The 22,767-nt window shown below is 45.0% G+C and overlaps 1 protein-coding gene across 1 annotated transcript in view; it reads right to left on the minus strand.

Annotated features, from left to right (window-relative positions):
- The window catches only part of LOC119464287 (neuroendocrine convertase 2), a 201,264-nt gene that overhangs the window by 52,524 nt on the left and 125,973 nt on the right, over positions 1–22,767 (minus strand). Inside the window, exon 3 of the mRNA XM_037725193.2 lies at positions 6,087–6,218. Within this exon, the coding sequence (XP_037581121.1) occupies positions 6,087–6,218 (132 nt within the window). The remainder of the gene's footprint in view (positions 1–6,086; positions 6,219–22,767) is intronic.

The raw sequence follows: 22,767 nt of genomic DNA on the forward strand, positions 1-22,767 counted from the left end.
GATAGGCGTATATTTGAAACTTTAAGTTCTAAGTATGTAGTAAGCTACCTTCATTCTTAGCGATTGTGAAATGTTTTTATTATTTATGTTTTATTCACATTTCTCGTTCGCTTACTTTATTATTGTTTCTTCTTAGCTACAATTTTAGGGATAGCGGACTCTTTATAGAATCCAAAGTTGCCCCGCTGTCACTGTTAACAAACTACCAATATAAAAACGCACTTATAATTAGCTTAGATATTTTTGCTTGCATATATCTTGCAAGAGAAAAAAAAACGGTGATGCACTCTCCCTTGAGCAATATTAAAAGGAACACTCAAATTGCTTCAAGAGGCCGTAATGTCGAACCACACATTTTGCGCAGAAATGTGTTAAAAGAAAGTAATTGCTCAGCAAGAGCGCTTGCTACATATTAACATGTTAGATTCGTCATGTTAAGTAACAAAGTGCAGAAATTACGCGGACATTTATAAACGACATTCATTAACAGTATACGTCTGCACTCTCATTCTTTCTTAAATCTGACAAAAAAGGAAAGAAAACTGTGTGCCTTATGTGTCCTTCGTGTCTTTTATTTATAACTCAAATCTCAAGTATCACGTTTAAATATATAATGCGAATAGCAGAAAAGTCATGTGCATCCTCTCCTTCAAAACACAAAACAAAACAAATATCGCAGAACAGTCTTGTATCTGAGAATTTGACGTCGAGTAACAAGTCCGAACGACACAATATTTAAACTAAAGTGTGAAGCGAGATGTTCAATCTGGTGCAAAAAAAAAAAGAATTAAAAAAAACCGTCGCAATTGTACAAAACACACCCACAACAAGAAATGGAAACGAGAACAGATTTCAGCAATGCCTCCATCGTCGAACTGATTTACTGCGACAGCAGCAGGATCTCACAGCGAACACCGACATCTTTTCACGAACAACATTTTTTGTCAATGTGCACATGCGTCATCGTGACGTCAATCTTTATCACCGCTCAGTCGAATATGCGCTCTGTCAGTCGATGTGGTGAATGCGGGGAGGCATCAAGAGACTTAGCTTAGCCGTCGACCGCCTCGTCGGAGCTATTTACTTCGCTCTTAAGAGAGCTTGTTCGCTGTCACTCACTCGCACCACTGTGCTTCGTCGCCCTTCCCTCCCCCTCCTCTCCTTCGCTCCCCCCCTCCTCTCCCGCCTATGTAAGACGCTTACACGTCTTACATATGTCCAAATTCTGAGACTTTCCTTTCGTTGGACCCTTACCTAAGCTTACGTGAGGAGCCCTTCATGCCTCCTTATCGCGAAGTATTGGCATGGGAAAAAGCCGCATTCTGAAAGCTCCTTTTACTCGCTCTCGCGAAAGAAGCACTTTAGTAAGGGAAGGAATAGTTGTCCCGCGTATGGGTGCGAGAGCACCTGTGGTAAGTCACATACGAACGCCTTTAGTTATTAACTATAAAAAGACCTTAATCGAATATATTTTTTACATTCAAGCGTAAAATACAGAAGCATGGACACCTGATTCTAATTTTATGCGAGAAGCCACTTGTGAAGGCAAATGTTGAGGTTAAGGCAAAAATCACGCAAATGTTTGTCTTTAGCTATGTTCCCCTAAGACGATCTGTAATATCATCAAACAAACAAACAAACAAACAAACAAACAAACAAACAAACAAACAAACAAACAAACAAACAAACAAACAAACAAACAAACAAACAAACAAACAAACAAACAAACAAACAAACAAACAAACAAAAAAAAACAAACAAACAAACAAACAAATAAATAAATAAATAAATAAATAAATAAATAAATAAATAAATAAATAAATAAATAAATAAATAAATAAATAAATAAATAAATAAATAAACGGACAAGTTTGCACTCGGTCGTGCAAAGCTTAGGCACAGCGAAAGTGTCGATCTTCAAGTCTTACTGGCTGCTACTTCTAGGTATTAACTTGGTTGCTGCTAGGTCTTAACTTGGTTCAACTTAACTACGCATGTAGGGAAGGTATTCTCGAGCGATCATTTCCGGAGCTACCGTCCCTTTCGCGACATTTCGCGTGACTCTAGCATTGGACGCGTCGGCGCCTACGAGCGACAGCGTTCCTGGCGTGCCACAAACGCAGGCAGGCTAACCAAGGTTGGCACAGTGCCAAGAACGCTGTTGCTTGCCGACGCCGAACGCGTTGGAGGCTAGCCGCTCGATATCAATCGGCCAGCTTCGCTGTGTCTTGAGCTTTGCGCGGCCCAGTGCAAGCTGTCGCATTTTTTTCCTCCTTGCTCAGCGTGCCGCGGAGAGAAGAGAGGCGGGGGTCGGGAAGGGAGGCAGCTGGCGAGGAGGAGACCGCGTGCGCATGCGCCGCGCTGCCCTCCTGGTTCCCATGGCTACGGTGCGGCAGTTTCTTGATACGAAACACGAACCACACATTACGGCTGGCTTAAAGAACTTCGCTGTTAATAAATAAATAGAGAGCGAGAGAGCGAAAGAGAGAAGGAACTAAACCGGCATGCCTGCATCGGAGCAGCTTGTGTCTTGGAGACTGACATGTTCCGCCATGCTGTCAAAATTGGCCATCTTGATGTGTTAATCCAATCAGAAAAGCCGTAGCAGCCGAGTGAGCCAATAAGAGCGGACAACATGCCGAATTACACAATGTTCAAAATAGCTACCCTGCTTTGTGAAACCCGGTTCCTTCCTTCGCGTCGGGCTCACGTCTCCCCGCCAACCAGTAACGGGTGGCAACGAGCTGACGCAAGCGAGAATCACCTGACTTGCGCTGAGGTGAAGTGCTCGACCAAGGCTATGCATTGAGGTGAAGCACTCCTACACTGCTTGGGTCCGGTAAATGACTCATGAAAGTACCTTACGAAGGGCCTGGCTTAATAGGATAATGAAGCCCAAAATAGGCTTTCATTAAGGGTGTCTGAGTAAATAGACCTTCAGAATTCACGTTAGGTGGCTTAAGCACAATGAAGGCTTCCGTGCTTCACAGTTTGGTTTTTATTGTGTATATTAGTTCGCGAAGCCTCTTGTTTGAAGTGTTTCATATGTGTCTCCGAGATAATCGCTCATCTGGAATTTTATTCATGGTGTAGATAGTGTCTTCGCTTGTTCGTGCCATCTTGTCTGAAGCCTAATGTATGTCTGGTAAATCGGCAGTGCACTAGGGCAGGACGAAAAAAGTAAACAGAACACTTTCGATGGCTTATTTTCCAAGGCTCTCATAATTTGATAAACACCAACGATAAAGACAGCGTTGGCGTCCTGTCTACTTTGTTCATATTGTCCTTGCAGGCTGTAGATTTAGCAAGTATCACCACCTATGCCAGACATATATTTTTTGTATCATACATCTAATGGCGAAAAAAAAAAAAGACCAACAGAAAAGGTGAAAAAAGTACCAGAAATCTGCACTGAAAACAGAGCAATTGGCAGAATACATGATAGATGGCGCAACAATATCACTTAAATAAATCTAAGTTCCCGTTCCGGATTAATTTTGGCCACTTCTTCTTTAACATAAACCCAAAGCAACGTAAAGAAACGATCTTACGGTCAACCCAAATCCTTACGCCCCCGTCGCAAGGGCTGGTTTAATTCCGAGGTTTTACGTGCCAAAACCTCGATATGATTAGGCAACGTCTAGTAATCGAACCCGGGACCGCGTGATCAATACCAGAACGCCATAGCCACTGAGTCACAGTGGAACATGTCTATCATGAAGCGTATGGTCTATCGAAGTGGTCTATTATGAAGCGTATGGTCTATTATGAAGCTTATGGGACATTAGCAAGAGCCAGCCTTAAGGCAAAGTCAACAGAGCAAAGTTAGCAGAGCCCGAATTATGGCTGCCAAACTTGCGCCGAGTTGCGATGAATTACGGTACGGACTGTGGCTAGCCTGTAACACGTCACAAGTGCACATAGGACGCAGCCTTCGGCACAAGCCGCACTGCTGCAACCGCTGCACGCTTGTAACCAGCACCGCTGGTCGATCGATTGCGAGGCGCTGCTTTTAGTTGAACGCAATCCATGCGCGTGGACCCGTCCGTGAAGTCCGCTCGATACAAATACTTTTGTTTTGACCTTTTATTTCGCTTTTCTGCTTTCTATCTTAATATGTGTCCCGAGGGTTCCGACTGTTGTGTGCTGCGTCACGATTCCGCTTTGACTTCCTACTTGCAGTTTTGAGTTGACTCGACACACCGCTGTTACTCGGCACAACAATATGAAGAAGAAAAATCTGTAGCGTTTGTGCGTATGCGCCGGCTGGATGAATACACTTGCCATGAACTCTGTCGCCGTCGCGAAAGTGGTCGTGCATTATGTCGGTTTTACGCTCAAATGAAGGGAGCTCTGGAAACTCCTTTAATTTTAGTAAATGATTGGTATGTTTTTAAACCAACTTTCGAGAGTTATAGTCCTTCATGGAGTATTTCGTTCATCATCAAGGAAAACTTCAAGTTCACTGGGATGGACGGTAACTCTCGTAAAAAAAAAAAAACATTTGTTTTGTTCCTATTATTTTTAGACAAGATCTTCACAAGAGAGCTTCTCCGTGGCGTGCTAAATGAAACACTTAAATGATGTAGTTACTTCGCGAATACACTTTGTTTTAGATTCTTTCATTGTTATATTCCTTCCAATCTTTATATTTTTTTCGTCTTCTTTTAGGAATTACTTTATAATTTATTTCGTTGATTCTTTTTATTGTTCTTACACTCTATTTGCATTTCGTCATTTTTTCTTTCGTATTTCTTTCCTGCATATTTCCTTTATGCTATTTCTTCTTTCCTCATTTATTTCCTTACTTTCTTCTTGCTTAATTTCCTTCTTTTCTTTCCTAAATTATTCCTTCCTCCTTTCTTTGTTAGAAAAGTGCTTAACCTCGTAGCTTTTGCACTTGTGGCACCTGTGCTAACCCTTTTATAGCACGTCTAAGACTTTAGATAATTATGAGGTTGTTTTGACTGAGTATAACAGCTCTCTTACTAACGAGTGTCCTAATCGGACCTTGTCTATATAACATTGCCTCTGGGAGGAACTTAATCCTGATTACAAACGTTTCGTCACTCCATTATAGTGTCCATATATTTTTTCCTTCTTCTCAACCTGCAACGACTAGGAAGCGTATGACGTGTCGTGGGCCTATTTAAAAAACATGTTTAGGTGTTTGGGCAACCAAAAGTACGATTAGCCATTTTGGTGTATGTCGTCGACATGAACTTGCCAGAAAAGGTTCTTGTAGAAACTCCTCCGAAAGACGGTGAAATGTCGAGCTTACTGAAATGCTGAAGTCAATTTGTAAAGCACGCTCACAAATTTGAATATTCATATACCAGCGCGTCTCCTTGGGGTCGGCTTTCTCCGTTTCTGTATTCTCGAAAGCAACTCTGCAACACTAGTTCCATTTGCTCCTGTAAAGCGTGCTTTTTCTCATTGTAACCCTTTATGCGGAAAAGACGTAGAGCCCGCGCAAGGACTGCATTCATGGGGGAAATTAGGAAGTAAGTCAACAAAAGCCCGAAAAAGAAATTCCTGCCATAATAATACTACCGTCAGAGCGGCTCCAATCCTAATACATAAAGTCGTGTGTAATGTCCAGTTTTCTCATACCCTGCTTATTTATGAAACTTTTTTTTCGTTTGAAGTGACAAAACAGAATTATCTATTCAGATTGAGAAAAGGGGAGGAGCAAGATAGGGGAGGGGATGCAGAACGCAGGTACAAATTATTGAAATAAGCTGCAGCATTGCTCATTGCCAATAAAATGCGAGGGGAGTATAGGAGGAAATGAGTGCTGCTTGCTGCAGGAGGACCTAGCCTCGGAAAATTTGTCGGCAATTGTTCCGCTCGAGCGCTACTTATCGAATGCGGTATATGTATGTAGGGTCTGAAGCTCGTCACATTTGATTTGGTAACACGGCATCCGATAAAGCAACGGACCACTATTATCAATGCACTGTTTGCATGTATTGGGGCGCGTGTTTTCGTGTGCACTCAGAACTACGGTTACCGGACAGACGAACGTAAGAAAAAAAAAAAAAAAAACATACGCATAAGTTGAGAACGAGGAGTCAGCCGCTTACCAAGTACCACTGGTACGGGAAGTAAGGGTCCGTTGGTTCCCGCTGAAGCCTCAGGTTTTCGGGCCCCAACTTGAGCTCCGTGTAGCCACGTTTGACCCGCTTGAAGCCCGTCTGCTGGATGGCTGTCTCCACCTGACATGGCGCAAAGAGAAGAAGAGATGGAGTTGGGGGTTAATAAGACCACATTTCCTGGACCATTAAGCAATACATGAATTTGGGGGGGGGGGGGGGGGAGGGGACGTCCAAAGTTCTTTTTTTTTACGGTTGCAGTAAATTATGAAGTAACGCAGAAGGGAAACAGCGTTTCGGATTAATTTTGCTGCTCACTTGTTTTCCTGTTTACACATAAGACGACAGGTTGCAAAGTTGTAAGATTCGAGTTCATGGCGAGAAACTTATTTCATTGTAGGTGTAGGCACAAATTCCTACTTCGCACGACAGCGTTGCATCTTACCCGAACTTTACCCTTCGATGTCGAAACCGGCGACCAGCTGGCTAAGGAGGAAATGGTTACTGCGAGTTCTTTATATTTGCAGCCAGATGGCAGTGGATCATACGTACAAATGGTTCTAGAGATTCAGGAGGGTGAAAATGTATTCTCTTCGCAGCAAATATGCTGTCTCAGTGAGAAAAAAAAAGCTCAGCACTTTAGCTGCGATCGATCTTGCTGGAGGTTGTTGGAACCGTATTTTTATTTATTAACTGACGAGAAATGAGTAGCTATGATTGTTTAGGGCCTTTATTGAAGGATGGAGAAGTTTGCCTGTCGACACCGCTTCGCCAGAAGGATTAGAAATGAAATGACATGCAGATTGCACGTCGCATACCCACAATATGCACACAACACGCCGCAGCATGCAACGTACAAGCTAATTAAAGTGTGTCATTAAGACCAGTGTCTCCCAGGAAGGTGAAAACAGCCTTCGTTGAGCGGGAGGCACAGTCAGGGCTCGTCCATGGAGCAGGAACGTGTCGCAGCTCAAAACACGATAGTCTTTCACGAATATTTACAGCCGTAATTAGGGCGGTTGTTCTTTCTAGTGTGAATAGGCTGCAAGAGCCCATTAAATGAATTACGTCTTCCGTTACGCGGGGCACCGTGGCGATCTCGCCGGCATAGTTTTATGTAGGACGTATCCTGATTATATGGTGTCACCTAAGTGAATATGATTCTGCGTAATACGTTTTTCGGGATAATACGTTTTTTTCTTATCCGTTTTTTTGTATCGTAGTTGAATACGTTGGATGATACGCTTTATTTTGCGGTTCCTGTAAAGATCGTATCAATGAGATTCCACTGTATCGCAACTTGGCACAGCGGATCATGTGTAATTCTCGTTAATCCGCTCCGACGGGCTGCTGAACCCGGCGTACTTTTCAAACGGGCGTTTCGGCTCTGACGTCACCGTTCCCGCCTACCTCTGCGACAAAGAGCGAGTACGCAGAGCTGCGCACTCTGCTCTGCTGCGATGCGATGCTGTAAGAAGAGAAGCGGCGCTCTTGCGAAAGACCTCGGCGAGCAGGTGAATGATTAAAGGGGTGTCAGCTCAATGTTACCACGCATAATTGAGGATAATGCGTTCCTGACGTCAGAGAGAGAGGCGGCAAATGACGGAGGATGCTGTTTGAGGATTGCATTTCTCGCTCGATGGGTGGCCGACAGCGTGCGCTGGAAAAAATAAGCACAAATAGAAGAGTTGCCTTCAACATGGCTATGGTACTTCGAATGTAACGCTATGTGTTTCAGCATTTGCGTACGCTCCGTCTCAAAAAAAAATTCGTCCACACGCACGCACACGCACGCACACGCACATATGATAATAATCATTATCATCAGCATCACCATCATCATCAGCCTATTTTTATGTCCATTGCAGGACGAAGGCCTCTCCCTGCGATTTATAATCATCCCCATCTTGCGCTAGCTGACAGTGGTATATATATAATTCTAAGCTCACTGGTTTAAACGCCCCGTGTACCGAGACAGGAAAGTACGTGGGAGAAGCCCATGACATCATAATAATTAGAAGCTGTCTATTACGACGTTTATCACAGTGCAGCTCTAAGTATGAAGACGTAAGCTAATTAACCTCTAAGCGGGAATCCAGATGCACCTGCAAACAAAAATGCAGACACGTACGTCCCCCCCCCCCCCCCCCCCCTGCCCCTCCCTCTCACTTCAACGCATTCATCAGGCTCCTGCTCGCCAGCCCTCAGGAGCGCCATCTCGACCCATCCTTCAGTCAGCGCTCCACAACGCGGTATTACTGCTTCAGGAAAGAAAATTTAAATAAAATAAAAAACGCGTCAACGAATCATTGCAAGTGCTTTGCTCGCATTATCACTGCGAGTTAAATTAAACGAGCGCGCGTAGTGGTAATGTCCTTACATAAGTTCAGACTTCATTCGGAGCGTCTGCGCGCAAGAGTCGTTCGAAAGATGCCTGTTTAAAACAGCTCGTAAGGAACTTGCCCAGACGAACTTGAGGCGCGCGAGTCAAGGAAGCTAATTTACAGTACATTAGAGAGCGCTGCGTGCTCTGATGAGAACTCCCTCCCCCCCCCCCCCCCCCCCCCCCCCCCCTTCTCAATCCGGAACGCAAATGGGCGCGCTCCACGTTTGTCGACAAATTAAATTTCCCCATTCTTTTGCGAGTTGTCTTCGGAGAACTATGCGTGCCAGAGAAAGAAATAAAATAGAAAATGAAAAAAAGGAAGAAGAAAGAGCCCCCGGTGCAAGATCCGGAAAGATTTTCTTGTTCCTTGAGTCGGAGTAAGGGCTTCCTTGAGTCGAGTAAAAGCGAAATTGCGATTTTGCTTTTTTTATTGGTGCTTGGTGCCTGGTGCTTCATTAAAAAAAACATTTATGACTTTCGATAACCTCTGGGAAAAGAAAGCCCTAAATAAAAGCGTTGCTCCTAACGGTCGGTAATCTCCTTTTCTATTTTATGCAAGGAACCTCAATCAGATTGATTCAGTGGATGCGTTGAATACAATTTCACACAATTTCACCGCTTTCATATATTTAGACATGCCTGCTTAGCATAAATCGTAACACTAGCATCACTTTCGAGATAATCGACTTTAAAGTGCGCAATGCGACTTTAAAGCGACTTCAATGCGACTTTAAAGTGCGCTATATTAGCGTTCAATTTAATACTTTCCCTGAAGCGTGCGTCAAGCAATTCGGGACGACGTTAACAGATCTTGTGCACGCGTATCTCGCAAATTGCCCTGTAGCCTTATGGTTTACGATGAATATACATGACTTTGCTACTGCTCGACTTCAAATTCGCAATGGGAACATCTGTCGTGAGGCAAATATATATAAGTAACTATAGCGACTCCTTTTAACTGGCCACCTGGACATAGCGACTTGCCGCTCAAGTAATGTTCACTTCTTCAGGCAATTCACCTAGGCAAACCGAAGTGCGCCGTGTTATTTATGCGAGTGATGACATGCTCAGGAAAAACAGGACCTTGTATACTCTCTACAGCGTACGCACAGCCATAAAATGACAAACTGGTGTTTCACGCGCTAGAACCAGGATACGCATATGAAGCACGGCGTAGTGAAGGAATACGGCATAATTTTGACCAATTTGCGTTCCTTGACGTGCCCCCAACGCACAGTACTGCTTTTGAATTTCGCCCCCGTTGGAAATGCGGCCGCTGCGCTGGCGATTTGATGCCACGCCCTCGGGTTTATCAGCGTTACGCCAAAGTCACTACGTCACCACGGCGGGTGTAAGCATGCCCTGCCCATATCCTTGTACACCTGTAAGATTCGGTATTTCGAACTGTTTTTAATACGACAGCGCGATGAGAAGTTTGAGCACTGGCATGACACAGTTGCGCTTGAGGGATTATATATACGATATTTGTTTCACTGTAGGGCTACTACAAGCTGGTCAAGTCGGAACGGATTCATTATAACTGATATTCAGAAAGAACGGAGGACACAATCCTCGTTGTAGGTGCATTAACTATTAGACTGAGCGAACACACTCACAAAGTGTAAAATGCCAGAAGACGCCTGGCCAATCATTGTACGAGTTGTGGCTGCTTGGCGTCGTTTGACAAGACTGATATCTTGGTTCGCCGCTGGCAAAAGGGGTACCCGAGAACTTACGGAAGCTTACCATATCTTCAAGAACTCTAATAACTGTTCTAGTTGCCCACCTGCTGCTTTGTCCACCAAGGAGATGGACCCTTGGAAGGATCGTGCTGCTATCCGCTCTCCGTCCGTCATTCACTGTTTGGGTTTTTTTGAGCATGTGTGAGGACAGTTTTGAGCAACTTATTTGTGTCGTTTTGATAAAGCCTTACAGTTACGACTAGCGCCGTCGTCCGTACCCTTGCAATGTGTGTTCTATTTGGCACCCATTTCACCACGATGCTTGCCCTCAACGTTTGTAGATGCCTACCCGCTGATCAGATGACCCTACACTTTGCTTGCAAGGCGCTGCACAGATTTCTTGGGACAGAGTATACGTCGAGACGGAAGGCTGGTAAAGAAAATGGCGAAGAAGAAAAAATAAAGGAAGATGAACTGGGGACAGCCTCTAAGCTAAGGAACACAGTCGTCTCCTAATGAGCGTTGGCGTCCTGACATTTCTGTTTTCATGTTCTCCGCGTATTGAGCGTGTGTCAGATCCCCGGAGTCACCCAAAGCTGCGGCGCAAGAGCCGAGTGACGCTGCCTGCCTCTAATGACTAAGGCCCAGTTAGGAGGCAGTCTTGGATGCGTTTCCCAATTTGGAAGCGAAGGAGATTACAGCAAAGTAGAGAGGATTAGCGGAAGCGTCGAGCTGAAACTCGTGTCAGAGACAACAGGCAGAAGACAGACTAATTTCCTGAAGGTTTATTTGAAACTGGTAGAAGCTGCACGTAAGAGCAGTGTAATATGGATTCGATCCTAATATATCCATGATAGAACCCTTGTCTAGATCGCGAAACTAGCTTTCCTGCAAGAAGAAGTAGTAGTTTAATGATTTGAAAATGTAGAGAGGTCGGCCGGAAAACGGAGTATCTAGGCCTGCTACTCTACGTAAGGGAAGGGGAAGACGGGAAGAAAGAGGGTCACAATGGGGGATGATAATGGAATGAACTAGGTGAAAGGACACATTGCATAAATGTTATCACAAGTCTGAGTCCAGGCCCGTGTCGCCTAAGAAACGTGAAAAAGCACGCATTGCCTCTATCGTCTGCCAACTCTGTGGCCTTGCGCCTAGCAAGAGGTCCTCCGACAGTGGTATATTGTATAAATGCCTCAAGGTGGCTGCCAGTGTCAGTCTTTCGCGCGCGTACTCGGGGCACACCACGAGCACATGGTCTATATGCACCTCACCAAGCTAATAGCGGCGTACGCATTTTTTTCTTGCGATGGCAAGTTACACGTAGCATTTGTAATATTTCAGGAAAAATTTTGTCTGAAGCCTCGTGTGTGTCATATCTGCCACCGAGTTGTCCAATCACTGCAAAAGTTTAGTAGATAGCAAAATGGTGTTTGCAGTGGTTCATGTCATCTTGTCTGAAAACACTTGTCATGTCTGCAAAAGCACCCCTCTCCACCCTTCTTCACAAAGAAAAAAAAATGTGGAAAAAGATTTAAAGGTGCACACCAAAATCTCGGCGACACCAGCCGTCATTCGCCCAGTGCATGCTAGGTGGCGCATCGACGCCGCGCCTCAGCTAACAGAGAGGCTTCACCAAATCGCGTAGTATCTGCAACTTGCCAGCGCAAGCTCATCAACGTGAACTTGAAGCGGCGATTAATCAACGGATTGATTGGTTGTAGATTCGAAATGTTGACAATACGCACAGTATGTCGCCGGCTTCTCCGCAAATATAAATTATTAAATAAATGAAGGATCATGATTGGTGAAGTGAAGCATTTCAGCTATTTAGTAGTTTGCAGTCAGTGCGGGGCAGTCTAATTACGATTTAAAAAGAACACAATAAATAAATCGTAGATAGATAATATGTAGAACTTTACTCACCGATTCAACACGAACGCGTATGTCAGTGGAACCCTGCCATAGAGGGACCTGAACTTGCTTTCGCAAATCCAATAAACAGTTGGGTGTAGCCTAGTTGGATCTTCATGACGGTTGAGAAATTGCGCTGCATAGTTCTAACAAGATACACACGATGTGATCGTGCTTTTTTACGCATGTGTCTTGTTAGACATAGTCACCGTTACTTCGCAACCACGATCGCAAGTAGTTCCAGACGCTTTCTTTTACGCGAGTATCCTATAGTTTCTTTTCATCTTTCTTGCTTATTCACTCCACCATGTTTACGAGGCGTGGGTTTCTTGCGAGAAGATGTAGGCGTTGCTCCCGCGGTGGAACAACCGTACAGCCGCCGAGAGCTAGCACGTGCACTTTGTAGCTCGCCTTGGTGGCGTAGTGGCTATGGTGTAGTGCTGCTGAGCCTGAAGACGCGGCATATAATCCCGGCCGCGGCGGCCGCATTTCGATAGGGGCGAAACGCAAAAGCACCTGTGTACCGTACATTGGGTGCACGATAAAGAACCCCAGGTGGTCGAAATTAATCCGGAGTCCCCCACTACGGCGCGACTCATAATCATATCGGGGCTGTGGCACGTATAAAACGCCAGGGTTAATTTAGTTTCATTTGAATATGGACTTGTGTCGCTATTAGTTTCGAGAACGTGTAAAGGTCCTCCACACTAGCGGGAAAAAACGCGAGCGACATACCGCAGGCCATAGAAAGCATGCCGCGAAAACAGGCGAGCGGTTACTGTTTCCTGCCGCGTAGTGAATGGGCCTCGGAGCTATTTCTTTCGCGGCAGGCCCCTCGCGGCGATCTGGGAGACCAATGAGGAGCGGCCGATTGATTCGCATGGGCAAACACCACAAGGAAGTATACCCTCGCCTCTTTCAGCATCGCTGATCCCAGCCGCAGTGATTCCAACTGATAGCGAATCGCTTACTTGCCGCGGCGACAATGACGCCCGCAAGTGTGGCCGTGCCAATGCTGGCGCGTTCTGCCGCCAGCGGCATGCCGCTCGCGTTTTTTCCCGCTATAGTGTGAACGTACCTTTACGCGGCGAAACGCACTTCAGAATCGCCGAAAAATTGAGTATGGGGGCCCGCCTTAACTCGGTTACGCTATATCGGCAACTGTCGCGCGGCTGGTTGAAGCCATGGAGAAGACAAGTTCGTGCTTTGACGCCAAATATATCATGGCGCGCATTCTCACGAAGCACTTTATTATGTTTTCTCTTAATTCTCGAAAGCAGAGCTTCTGCGAAACGCTTCTGGTGTTACCAAAAAAAAAGTTCGTCAGGACAAGGCTGGTCGAGCAGAAGGACACAGGCCAAAATAATATAAGGACTCTTTTGGAAGCGTGGCCCGGAACTTCTGCTTCCATTAACGTCGATGACGAGAGCGTAGGACGCGCGGCATATTTATGCGAGTGCGAAATGAGAGTCGCTGTTTTAACCATGCTGCAAAAAATAACTAAAAGATAATACAAGAAACAAGTCGAAAACCGAGTTTCCGCGGCGGTATAACGTTATTCATCGTTTGCGAATGCGTTCCACGCGCGGCTCGTGATTTACGACGTTCATAACGCTTAAGATTAAGCGTATACACCGGCAGCAGGGACACGGAATAAGAGCTACAGCCTCTGGGTAAATTTCCACGCCTGTTGCGTGGCAGTTCTTTAGTACTTTACATTTAGAGCCCCTCTGCTTCTCATGAGCCTCTTACGCCAACGTACATGTACCACAGCTCTTTTTCCGTTCAGCCTTCGCCATTACACGAAATGACTCTCTACTGTCGAGGCATGTTTCAAACTTTTTTTTTTTATAGAACGTTGGAGCATCCTTGGAAAACATCAGATTTTTGCTCGTTTTGGATAAAAGAGAAGCAATTCTCGCATCGCTTAAACCGCGATACGTGCTTCGAGTACAAGCGTTTCGAAATGGCCTGCACCTTTTGTAAGGCGGCCATGGCGTTTGTAACCTATATTTACTTCCAAAAGAAAGCGTACAGTTGGACGTTAGTCTTTTTTTTTTCAGCGCGTAAAATATTGCTGTTATTTTTTTAACCCCAAGCACTTTCTTTTTCCCTGAAATGTTTTAAATAACGGCTGTGAAATCGACAATACCGAGAGGGAAGCGATCAAAAGTGGAAAGCAGTGCTTTTGGAACAAAAAATTCGCAACTACGCGAACTAAATATCAATGAAAAATAAGTGGATGGAAGAAGCGCTCTTTTTAACGCTATAGCGTTAAGGGCCCCGTGTCGCAGAAAATCCGGCGTCGGTGTCGGCGTTGATGTCGGCGTTCGTGGCGGAGAAAATCATCCCCAACCACCCCTACCGCGCAGGCCCTTTATGTGGCGCAAGGTGTTAGCGAAGGAGAAAATCATCCCGATTCACCTCGACCGCGCAGGCCCTCCACGTGGTGCAAGGTCTTGGTTAACAAAAATTGAAGTTCTCACAGTGAAATCCGCCAGAAAAGGGTAAAGTACGACTTAACCACAACCTAAAGATATGGTGGCATCGGGCTGTTATTTGAATGTATGAGAAAACATAATTCTGTTACGTGCAAACTCAAACACAATCCCCTTATACCAGCATTTCTACCATACCAACAGCGGCGCGCTCGGGTAGTTTACTTGCGAAAATTCTATCCAGATGGCGCTCGCATCCTCGGCAGGTCAAATTGGGACTTAGCCTGCCTAACGCGTATTGGACACGCGCGCGCGTCGGGACAATAGCAATCAATTAATAAACTAAAGAAACGTGCTAGGGCCTTCACATTTTAATATAAGACGACTTATATTGCCCCTGAAAGAACGACTTCCCAGCAATTCACTTCTGTTTAAAAGTGAAGCCGACTTTAAGGGAATCGGTGTACGCTTGGTCTTTGTAAGCTGGTTTTTCCACGTTCTGTGTCGCAGTGAAACCGACTCAAAGAAAAATGCGATGCGAACGGGTCCCGATAACGCTATCGCGTTCCACTATTAAAGGCGGAACTTAAGCGTCCTCCAATTTCTTTTCTCGGTCGCTGATACCGTCTCCTGCCAGTTGTGTAAATGGATACCGCCCATTAACCAACCAACTGCGTTAGAACCGAACAAAGCACGTGCAAAATATGCGTTTACAAACCACCATGCAATGTTATAAATCAAGCAAAGCAGTTTTTGGAATAGTTTCTCTGCGGCCGCAGTTCCGATGCAACGGCAATCAGTCATGCTGCATTTTTTGTTGCAAGATTCACGCAAAAGTTGCAGAGTGCACAACTAACGATATCCCTGCCCATATGCTGTTAATTGTTTATCAATTTCTGTCAGCTTCAAATTATTTATTCGCGAGAAAGTATTAAATATTAGTGTAAGCTTTTGTATTAGATGTTTTCAATTGAATACCTTTACCTTGCTGTATCGCCGATGCTCTCGATGTTCGACTGGGGTTACTAAGTCCCATAAATATAGCTTTTTGGTAACTTGTTCATTGCCCTGTTCTCAAAGTCTTAGCGCGCTTACTTGAGCGCAGCTTTTATCCTAACACGAGTTTGGTTTAGCATGAGTTTGGGCTTTGAAAGTAGAGATGCGCGAATTCTTCGAAATTGTCCCTTTCCAAAAAGTTAGGTGGCTGTAACAGTGCATTATAAGCTTTAAGCTGGATCCCCGAAGGTAGGTTTATGAAGCTGAAATTCCAAACGAGAGACGTAATTTGTAAAATTCTGTAAAGCCAACACTTAATTGCATCTCAGTGTCTCGAAAGTTTGGAGTATCAGCTGCAATCCTGAGCCAGAGACTTGAATTACAGTGTTAGTGAACGAGATATCTCAGTGGATTCATGCTTGAGGAAGTATGACACGTGGCGCCGCCTGGCGCGCTGTCTAAGCGTTAGCCAAGTTGTCTCGTTTCTTCACTGAGCTTTCCTTTGGAAGTGTTGTACGCGCGATTATTATCATCTGCTGCATGCTTACCGCGTTTCAGCGTTCTGTATTTCTAAACAGAACGCCGAAATATTTGTCCTGTATATCCTGTGCAGCAAACAAAACGTCTGCTTTTCGCCCAGTGGCTTCAGATCAATTTAAGAAAAGACAAGAAATGAGCAACGGACAATAAAAAAAAAGAAAACCCAAATGTGAACGACGTGTTGTGACAGCCGGAGAAACGAACGTGCCACCAGCGCTGTCGCGAAGCGAAAGCCCCACAACTGCTCGCTTGTGAAAGGCCTCACAGAGGTCGTTGCCATGGACCGCGCCTTACGTCACTGAACACGTGACGCGACGAAGCGAGGCGAGAAACCAAAGAAAGCATTGTGCCCAGAATAGGAAACAACAGCCTACACGTCCTTTTCGGTATTCCGCGAAGGCTTTCTAAATGATATTCAATTCTAAGGCCGCCTCGCTTTCCATTTGTATAGAGCATACCAGTATCACTGCGAACAGCAGCTAATCTCTTGCTGCCTAACTCTTTCTGTGTGTTTTTTAAGTTCTTTTTTTGCTCTTAAACACACTGTAACGACACGTTCAACTTGACTACGGTGTTCCTTTGCTGGCGACCACTGCTGAACGTATAGTAATCTGGTGTCCTGCCTAACTCTCCTTTATCTCGTGAAGCTGCCTATGCGCCCTGACGATCCCGTCCAGATTCCTTCCCTGCTCATTTTGAAGACTAATGCCCTAGTCCCGTCCTGACGATATCCACCACGAACCAGTTAACGCCTGTCGGTGGGCTTCACCGCCGGCTCCCTTCTCACCAGCCTGCGGTGTGCCCTCGACGATATTTCCGGCGTGTGCTTTCGGTGCGGATCAATTGTTAACCAAGTGCTTCGCCACTCTCGCGTGCCGTTCTGTGGTCTCCCGGCCCCATTCCAACGTCACCCTCTTTGTGGCTTCTCTCCTTTCGTCGTTTACTTGTAGTCCGTGTGCGCGGGTGTAGCGGTGTGTGCGCACGGGATCGGCCTCTGTCAGTAACGCCAGAGGGCTTCCCCGTAAAGACCCTGTTTACCGGAAGCTCGGCCTGGGTCCCCGCTGTCGTAATTAGGACGAGACTAGACCGTAAGGAAAGCCACCCAGCCGGTCATTCCTAAGCGAAGGAGGAATAATAATGAAAACATAAGATTGACGTTAGGGTAGATAAATTCGTGTGTCAAGAAAGCTAGCTGTAAGGTTAGTTGTTACCATCGGCATAAAGTGAAACTCAAGCAAGAACTAACGAATCAGAACATCGGTTCCGCACAGTCACTTGGAAGGGTGACATGTAACCACTCTGTAGACGGTTTCTAAGCATGTATACGTAGCAGTCCTAAATGCACGTTTTGGAATTTCAATTTAGCCGATGCTACGAATTCGGAGAAACCTAGAAACGCAACAACGCATTCGAGTTCTTTGCAGCTTGTATTTCAAGCTGATATTACATGTCAGTAAATAAAAAAAAAAGAATAAACGAGCAAGAAAAAAGGAAAAATAAAAGAACAAGGGACAAATACGAGAAAAACGACAGGACGAGCGCTGGCTCACCGCTCATTCTTTATTCAAACTTCAAAGCAGTCCGCAATGTATAAATGACACATCCGTTAGCCTAATAAAAAAAAAAAAAAAAAAAAAAAAACGTGAATGTGATTTAATTAGTAAAGGAGCTTTGAATTCCACGCGTGTTGGCGATTCACTGCTGCCTCTGAACACGTCTGGATGAAAATGTCGTTTATATATCAGCCTTCCAAAATAAACAACTATAGTTGTAAGTGAGCACTTGCCGTGCCGTCTTTGTTGTATTTTTATGTTTTTTTTCGTGCCAGTCTTGTCTTACTTATCAATTGGCATAAGTGCACGTAAGCCTGGCGTGTTTATGCGCATGTGTTTTTTTTTTTTGTGAGTGCGCCAGTGTGTGCCTGAGTTTACTCGTTTGTTTGTTTATTTGTTTGGTTTCATCCGCGTGCTTAATTCTGAGAGATTGAGTGCCGCTTTCCTGCATGCATACGGCAGTGCGTGCGTTATTTTTCTATATATTAGAATCGGCGCTATTGGCTAATCAGCTAGCTCTCGAATGTCAGCACATTCTCGAAGCTGCTTTCACGTAACCTCCATACCGCGTCAGGCTTGGCGGTATCGACGGACCAACCTACTCGTCAGCTGAACAGAAAGCCGTGCTATAGTTCGCATTATACTGATTGAACATAACGTGCCGTTGCTCGAAATAAAGGTCGCAGAAATTTGCAAGTGGGAGCACCGACGAAGTGCTGCCGAACATGACGTACCGCATCACGTGTTCCAGCAGCGTACCACTGTTGTACATGACGTAGTGATAGACGAAGCAACCATACTCTTGCAACCAACACGCCGCTGGAGCTCACTGGCTGTGGCGCTATGCTGGCGAGCCCAATGAAACGAGTTCGATTCCAAGCGGCCGCATTCCGATGGAAGCGTAACGCAAAAACGCTCACGTACCTATATTTAAGTCCACGTTAAAGAACCCCAAGTGGTCGCAAATACTCCACCACCGTGCTCCTTATAGTGTCGCCTTAGGACGTTAAATACCATGGCCTCTCTCTGTCTCTCTCTTTTCATCTCGTAATCCGCCTTTCGTGGTACAGCACGTCACACTCAGCCCACAGGCTCAGCTGTATCGCCAATCACCTGCACGTGAGAATTAAGGGTTACGACAGCTTTGCATCATGATTATATCTGCGGCTCTATAGGCGTAGATTCCCATGGTTTATTCAAGACGTACGCATTCACGAAGTTGAGCGTTATGGCATTTGCGATAGCAGAACTGCGCCAGTATTGAAAAAACAACAACAACAACAAGAAGGAATAACACCACGTCAAACGCCTCATGAGAGACGATACTGGCCGTCTACGCGTTCAGGACGGGATTGGGGGCCCCGAACTCCCATGCGCGCCCCGGCCTATACCCGTAATGAGTGAGGCGTCGGCTTTACGTCGCCTCGTTAATAATGTACGCAGGGCAGCTGCGGAACGCGCCGGCTGGCGTAACGCTTCGAACTTTCGCTATAAAGCCCGAGGTTGTAACCTCATCTTTGTTTCAGGGCCGCGTGTCAGGGATTAAAGGTTAGCGGCACGCGATAACTTTTGCAGCGCGCTCAGCTGTTTCGCGGCGCCATAACGCTTACCTTTCTTTGCACAGTGCCCGTCTGCTGCTAACCAGCCGTTCGATAATGGGATCGTAATGAAAAACCATCATTTGTTGTTGTTGTCATTGTTTTAAGGGATCTGGTGGCCCAGTGGTGATTGCACGCGGGGGATATTTAGGGCGTACCGTTGTCTACACATCATTGCTTGTTAACTTTCGGTGGCTTGTCGTAGTCCAGACAAGTAACGTAGGCTCCTGTAAAGCATAACTAACTAACTAACTAACTAACTAACTAACTAACTAACTAACTAACTAACTAACTAACTAACTAACTAACTAACTAACTAACTAACTAACTAACTAACTAACTAACTAACTAACTAACTAACTAACTAACTAACTAACTAAACTACAACTAACTAACTAACTACTAACTAACTAACTAACTAACTAACTACTAACTAACGAACTAACTAACTAACTAACTACTAACTAACTAACTAACTAACTAAAAACTAACTAATGTAACTAACGTAACTAACGTAACCACGTAACTAACACAGGAAAACGGCAATGACGAGCCATAATTGTCTGGTTAATTTGGAACCCGCTGACGGAATGATAAGGTGAACGATTATGTACAGCCGCATAATTGTTTTCTGGCTGCACTCGAAGAAAAGTTTGCGGTTTTGTTGTTATCGCTAAGGCTAAGAATCTATCGCTGCAAATGGCCCACATTGACACACACACACACACACACACAACGCGAAAGACGAAGCACGTAACTGACACACTAATACAACGCGCAAGACAAAGCACGTAACTGAATCGTCACCGAGTCAAATCAGCGCGTACAGCGCGTCGTAATTGCAGCCTCCGCGATCAACTTCAGAAACATTTTCAGAGCTAATTGCGGAGGCCACGCTCCGCTGTGCTGAGTACGGTGAACGCCACCTAGGTGGCGTTGGTAGTGCTTCTTGATGCCAGCGTCCCTTCGAATGCTGGCATCGAGGCGTCGTAGTGCTGAGACCACCGAAGCGTTCACTGTCGGTGCGCGTTAGTGTCATAATGCAGTACTTCTCTTTTCTGCTCGTAAACGGCGGCACCGCCCCGAGCAAGAGCGCGGGTACACGGAGGAGTGTTAGATATATAAGGCGCGTCTGTGTAGCTCTCTGCAAATGCGTTTGTGGCGCAATGGGTTAAACGCTCGGCGATCTATCGTCGCGGACCGAGAGGTCGTGGGTTCGATTTCCAAATTTTGCATGTGTGTGGAACTTTTTCTTCTGGTTTCTTTCTTTGTATTATGTTCGTGTACATTGTAAGCTGACGTATTTCCGTGACGGAAAAGAAAACAAACCAAAAGGGTTTCTTGCCGAATTGACCGAAAAATACAAACTAACAGGTACTCATCAAAGAAGCATGGTGTATACTCATCAAGGAAGCACGAATAAGAGAAAACGATAAAAAAATGTACAACCAACACTGTTCTGAAAACTTCCTTCCTTCGTGAGGGTGCATACGCTGTTAAACTCTACTTTAGTTTACGGCTGATTACACCTCGTTCTCCTTTTCTCGGGGAAGCTGCTGTTGCCATCGAGCTTCCCGTTTTCTTGCGCTTCAGTCTAGTCGCAGCACATAGGCTTTGCAGTATACTGTTTCGACGGAAAGCGCGAAACAAGATCTTGATTGAATTTGCTTTGGTAACGCGAACGAAAAAGAAGACTTATTTTATACTCACAAGACTACCGTCTGGAGAAGGAGTGAATTTAAAAGCAAAGAGGGGCGGTTGAAATTGCGTGCGTAATCCTAGCGCAAGCAAATCAGTCAATTAGGAAGAAACTGGGTACCTCAACTAGCGCGAAGAGATTCCATTATGTGTCGAAAATTTTGAGGCCACTGCGGAAAAAGCGAAACCTGCACTGCTATACGAAAGTCTGTGACGGGCCTTCCGTGATACGGGCACTTCAAGCGGGCGTTGGATCACACGCTTAGGACCTTTTCCACGGCAAGCGACGGCAAGCGGTGTTATAGCTTCCCTGTATGCTCGACAGTTATCGAACCGTGGACAACGGTTGCGCTTAAAAGCTTTTGGTGGCCACTCATATATATATAGATCCTGCGTGCTTCTCTCTCTTGTGGAATTTTTCTCTTGTGTATCTGCACTGTAGCTGTTGGTTTTGTGACATATTTTCTATAATAAAATTTAATGCTTTGAGGACATTTAATCCTCCCATAATAAGACTTTCTATTATTGTGAAATAATGTGAACTGATACATTTTTATGGTTCTCTCATGCGGAAACGAGTCGCCGGCGGCAACAGTTTGCGCAAAATTCTTTTATTGAAGTGAATAAAAAAAGGATATGAAAAAAAAATCGAGTGTCGTACTAAGGAACGAAAAAAGTATAGCACCGATGAAAATGGTGTCGCCAAAGGGCTGAACGACGGAAGCTTCGTTCAAAGTGAAAAACGCTTGCACGAAGAAGCCGAAACGTTGGTTAACTATCTCACCACACCACTTCGACTGGCGTTCGGCTTTTAATTTTCTTGTATAAAATTAAACGGATAGGCTCATCGCGGTGCGCTGCGTGCAACGTACGAGATATCATAGCCCCCATATACGCTATCGCAGAGAGACAGAAAAGTGAAGGAGGGGTTCTCCAGACGCACGTCTGGTTTGCTACCCTACACAGGAAAAAAGGGCATCCCGCGATGAGAAGAAAGAAAAGAAGGAGTAAAAATTACGCATAAGCCATTGACGATGATAGTCAATGTAAGTGAATAGCCGAACGGCTTCTACAAAAAGCCTATTTGCCTTCTTGAAGGCAAATAGGCTTTTTAAGGCATATTTAAGGCAATGAGGATATTTTGGTAGCGTTTGTTGTTTCATTGCGTATTTCGGTAGAGAACAGAGTCGGCAACCAGCACATCTCCAGTGGTAGCATAGGTGACCATAGATGTAAGGCGAGCAATCAATATATATATATATATATATATATATATATATATATATATATATATATATATATATATATATATATATATATTAACACGTATACATGTTTATCTTTCACCGGTGGCCGCTTTCCCCCGGCTAACAAATGTTCAACGTTATCGCTCGGCGCAGGTCGCGCCTGCATCGGAAGCTTCTCGAACGTTATTGATGCTTCTATCCATCGTCTGTGGTCACCGACGCTCATGTAATCTGATTGTATGAGCGACGACGAATTGTCTAGAACTTTCTGGTAGACACGCGGGCACGAGGGATTAATCTGGAACCTTCGATGACTCACGTACAAAAGCCGACGCGCTTCGCCGCTGATCAGATTTTCGACGATCGCCGACTGTGTACGCCGCTATCGTTGTGCTTTGAGTGCAGCTTGCTTTTGTGGGCACAGGTTCGCCCAATAAACAACCAGTTTCGTCATACACAGTTTTACGACTGTTTCATTTACCGTCACTACTACGTGACAATATATATATATATATATATATATATATATATATATATATATATATATATATATATAGTGCCTCCAGGGACCTGTAAACATTCAGACGTCCCAAAGCTCTCACGCGACAGCACATGCGTCGCAA

The sequence above is a fragment of the Dermacentor silvarum genome, chromosome 9 (genome assembly GCF_013339745.2).
Source record: "Dermacentor silvarum isolate Dsil-2018 chromosome 9, BIME_Dsil_1.4, whole genome shotgun sequence".
Lineage (NCBI taxonomy): Eukaryota > Metazoa > Arthropoda > Arachnida > Ixodida > Ixodidae > Dermacentor > Dermacentor silvarum.